This window comes from Caloenas nicobarica, chromosome 10, assembly GCF_036013445.1.
Source record: "Caloenas nicobarica isolate bCalNic1 chromosome 10, bCalNic1.hap1, whole genome shotgun sequence".
Lineage (NCBI taxonomy): Eukaryota > Metazoa > Chordata > Aves > Columbiformes > Columbidae > Caloenas > Caloenas nicobarica.
In genome coordinates, this window is record NC_088254.1 from 1,403,559 (window position 1) to 1,408,513 (window position 4,955).

General features: G+C 40.8%; 1 protein-coding gene across 1 annotated transcript; it reads left to right on the plus strand.

Annotated features, from left to right (window-relative positions):
• The first annotated feature begins 3,782 nt into the window (after positions 1–3,782).
• LOC135992578 (olfactory receptor 10C1-like) lies at positions 3,783–4,696 on the plus strand. Its single transcript, XM_065641866.1, is given in 2 exon segments — positions 3,783–4,328; positions 4,331–4,696. Coding segments are annotated over 2 exon segments (912 nt in total).
• Positions 4,697–4,955: the final 259 nt, after the last annotated feature.

Genomic DNA, 4,955 nt, shown 5'->3' on the forward strand with positions numbered 1-4,955 from the left:
CTCATAGTCAAATTGCACACAGTAGGAAAAGTCTGCACGAGACTCCCTGCGCCCACAAGTTACCGGTGTTCTGTTCCTGTTCTGTTATCCTGGGTCTCCTGGAGGAGTTCTTGGCCTGGCTGCGGCTCAGGCCCTTCCCTCCTCTGGAGCCTGGACCAAACTGCGGCTGGTTTGCCTGGGGGGGGTCGAGTGCATCCACGACAACCCCCACACGGCCTTCTAACCTAAAAGTGTTATGTGACTTGGCAGTTTGACACTAGCAGACTTCACTGCCTCAATGTTCTGGAGTCCAGAGGTCTGGGGTAGCTGAAGATCCATGCTTTCAACAGCCAAAGGATGGAGAGACAATTTGTGTTTTCTGTTTGACTGTAAATCTCAGTCTATCTTCCAGTTCACCTTGATCACACAGGTCCCAGGAAAGGTCACTGTAGAGCGCAGGTATTGACCATGTGGCTTTTTAATGATTTCGTCTTAGAGATCACCTGCAATGCAACAAGGACCATGTGTCTAGGGCTACTGAAGAAATATCAAATACTTTGGTTCCCCCCGATTTAGTAGATGGAACACACAAACAAGAGAAGGACTGCAGAGGTAGGTAAAACATATTGTGGCTTGACTGGAATTTCTCCCATAGTCATTGAGTTATCCCAAGCAAGCTGAGTTCAAATAAGTCAGAATAGTTTCTGTTGTTTCTTGAACTCAAATATTATCAAATTTCTATTAATGGCTTAGTACACTAGTTTACGATTCAGTATCAGTGACTATGAGCTGAAGCTAATGTCAAAGTTGCTTTTATTTTTCTCAGATACAGCATATTCCCTTCAGATAATATTATTAAGGTCAGTTCAATCTAATTCATTCTAAGAAATTGCAGCCATGGCTGAGAACTTGTGATATGCTATGTCATACTAAAGTGCTTTTTCTAAATGGTTGGGGTGGGGGGCAGTGTTGTCATTTACGGTGATCTTTTAAAATATGGAAAATGTTTTAATATTTGCTTCAGTTTAAGAGAAAAAGAAAACATCCTGCATGTTAAAATTTGATAGGATGTTTTAGAGTTGATTATCTGAGTTCTCAAGGCAGAATTTTGGGGGAAGATAAAAAGAAAATTTACAACTGGCATGAATTAGAGAGAGTGTTTACGTGTCTCTAACTCATGTCAGTTGTAAAAACATGAAATACATGAATGCAGGATGCAGAGATTCTTTTGAAAATGCATACTAACTGCAACCCATATTTTTATTAGAAGTGTAACCTACAAGTGAAGGAGTGCTCGCAAATGTGTGCCAAAGGGTGGAACAGAAGATCTGGAAAAAATTTGGAAAAGGTAGAGGGGTTAAATAGAGGTGATGAGCATGAGGAAGGATAATTCCCACAACACCCAACTTGAGGACTTCTACTAGGATCCTGAGCTCTGTGTCCTCTCTCTATAACCAATGAAGAAAAATGGAGTAGACAGTCAACTTAGAGACCAACTCATGAGGTGCTAAACCAGAAGCCTAACTGCACATTAGTCTGAATTGTGCTTTGGAGGTATCTTACCTCTAGGGGCTCCCTTAAGAATGGACTCCATCTTACCGAATGGCATCATGTGTAAGCTAAGCATTCTGTCTCAGAAAGTGATTGAGGTTTCCTTTATGGTCAGTGGAAAGAGGAAGGTGCCTTTGAAAGCTTCCTGAAGGAGAACTTGTCTTGCTAGGTTTGGGTACCAAAGATACAGGGTTACCTTTTCCTTTCTAAAGGCCTTATCTGTCTTTCCTGCCTTCCCAAATACTTTATCCACTTCTTCTAGAGGTCTTGCTTCCCTGAGTAAACCAGATCCCACCTTAAAGTACAGGTTGTACCACACTGTGCTATACTGTAAAGTGTATGATAACTGTCTGTAATAATTCTACTTCCAATAATGCACGTATGCAGAACTGAACAACAATTAGATTTTGTGCTTTCTTTTCAACATATATTTTCCAGCAGACATCTGATACAGCTGATTTCATTTAGACACTGATAGACATCTGTACCTTTACAAATTGAGACACTTGTGACAGCTGATGGAGAGAAATACGTTGCTCTAATGGGCAACTTCTCAGGTCAATTTTAGGCTTTTACTTCAGAAGGCAAATTTGTTCTCTAGAAGTGCCTATTTCCACTACTGGAGACTGATTTTTTCCCCTAATTTACGTCTGTGTAAATCAGTTGAGGCAATCTTTAATCCTGAACAAGCTTTTAAAAAAACTACACAGTCTTTCAACTCAGGAGGCTGGTATGAAGACTCTCTTTTCACTACTGAGGGTGGCAGCATTGTCATTTGTGGTGATTTTTTTAAATATGGATGAATCACGATGATCACGGTGAAGTGCCTTGAGAGATTACAGCATCTTTCTTGCACCATTTTATCTGGTCATATTGGTATAGGTTTACCCTGAATTCTGTGCCTAGGAGTTAGGAGATTGTCACGGAAAGGAATGTTAGACAGCTTAGATCTAGCAGCAATTTAGGATTTTTGAAGTAGAACACAAGTTTAATATATGATTTCTAATAACACTTAATCAACAGCTGATTAACAAAATTATTTAAAACAATTCAATGGGATTTGTTATAATTAAAACAGTGACTTGATTGCAGATTCGATGGTGTCAAGGGTCACACTGTACTTAGGAAAGAGGAAGTTAAATGACTTACATAGAGACACACAGAGGTATATGATTAAAATCTTATATAGAAATCTATAAACATACATATACTTGCACGCAACAATCCACGGATATTTTAATATAGTCACACACTTATGTTTGTGCATATATATATGGAATATATGTGGAGGTATACCCATAAAATTTCCCTCTCAAGTTAAGTGAATGACTCACTTTAATGCATTGGTATTCCTCAACACTCTTAGGATGAGTTTATATTCTGGCAACATCTAGAACTCTCTAGATCATCTAGTTCTGCTACTGTTTTTCTTGGGCTGAGTCCCAGGTACCAAACTGTCAAAAGTGACTGATGGTCACTAGCTTTCCCAGGCAGAAAGGGGTCTGTTCTCATGTGGCAAGAGTTCCAAGAGTACAAAGGGTTGTGCCTTCATGTCTTGACGCACTGCGTTTGTGCCTCAGTTTTTTCCCCAACTTCACTGCACTTATACAATACGGAATTGCTCTCAGCAGAGCTACAGAACACGGAGAGGACCCTCAAGTGTTCTGTCTCACTGCACACACACAATGGGAATTTTTTTCCCCAAATCATGCCTGATAAGCCTGATAGCCAAGTAGTAGAGTTACCCAGGAGAGGGGGAGAGGGTGTTGCAAACACCACAGAGACGTCTAAACACAGTTATTCAGTTTCATTTTACAGATCGATGAGGTTTTGGCAGACCTCCAGGGGAACAGAGCAAGACTTCTCTCAATCCTAATGAAGATCTGCAAATGCTGTATAATTGATTTGCATAACTGAGACATACAAAACAGCATACGACACTATGTATAAGCACCTAAATGACCGTGCATACACAGAAATCTGAACTTGTCATCCAGTGCTTCCTAAGTTTTCAAAAGACAGAGTGCACCATGACAGGTCATCTCTTTCATTTTAAGGTTTGTAACTATTGTAGGTGTCCAAGCTCCAATGCAAGGTGGCTGAGAGTAGAATGAAACTATTAATTTAAACTAAAATCCTCCAGAGGTTGCTGAGAAATGTACCAAACCATTTCATTGTTGTCACTGTGTCTTTATTGTTCCAAAATGAAATCCTCTGAAAAAGGGACCACTGGAAATAAACGATCTGCAATCATGTTTGTTATCCTGGGTTTTTCTCATTGCCCAGATAAGAAAGTCATTTTCTTCATCTTATTTTTATGTATTTACATCATCACCATGCTGGGAAATCTAATTATTCTTCTTGTAATTAACATGAATCCTGTCCTCCACACCCCCATGTACTTCTTCCTTAGGAACCTGTCATTTCTGGAGATCTGCTACACCTCTGTCACTCTGCCCAGAGTGCTGGTCAATCCTCTATCAAGTGATACGTCCATCTCTTTTGGAGGTTGTGCTGCACAGATGTATTTCTTTCTGTTTGTTGAGGCAACTGAGTGTGGCCTCTTAGCTGCTACGGCATATGACCACTACCAAGCCATATGCAATCCTCTGCAGTACATGGATACCATGAATAAGAAGGTATGCATGCAGCTGGCTGCTTCCTCATGGGTATGTGGCAACCTTGTGGCCCTTGGGCACACTACATTTATCTTCCCTTTGCCCTTCTGTGGCTCCAACATGATTAACCATCTCTTCTGTGAGACCCAGAAAGTGCTGATGCTGGTGTGTGGGAACACTTTTACTGGAATGAGCTACAGATCATTCTGGCTGCTGCCTTTGTCATCCTGATGCCTTTTCTGCTCATTTTGGTGTCCTATGGCCTCATCATTTCCTCCATCCTCAAAATCAGGTCTGCCAAAGGAAGGTATAAAGCTTTCTCCACTTTCTTCTCACATCTCACTGTAGTGACATTATTCTGTGAGACAGCTGTACTCATCTATCTACGTCCCAAATCCAGCTATTCCCTGAATGTGGACAAGGTGCTCTCTCTGTTCTATTCTGTGGTGAACCTTATATTAAAACCTGTTGTCTACAGCTTTAGGAATAGGGAGGTGAAAGGAGCTCTCTTTAAAATGAGAATGAAGCTATTTCGCCCCAACTCCTAGGCCAGTTCCCCTCAGCTTAACAACCATACACAAATATCTCACCTCAGAAGAATCACCAACATATTGCCAGGGTGATATAGGAAAGATCAGAGACAGGACTTTAGGATAGGAAGGCATTAGGCTCACCTGAGTTCAAAAAAAGTAATTGGGTGCCTGAACAGGAGTATCTGGTTGCATTGGAAATGCATAGCCTCCAGCTACCATTATAGAACACGTGCTTCTGCATTAAGTTACAGTTGCAAATACCACATGAAGATCT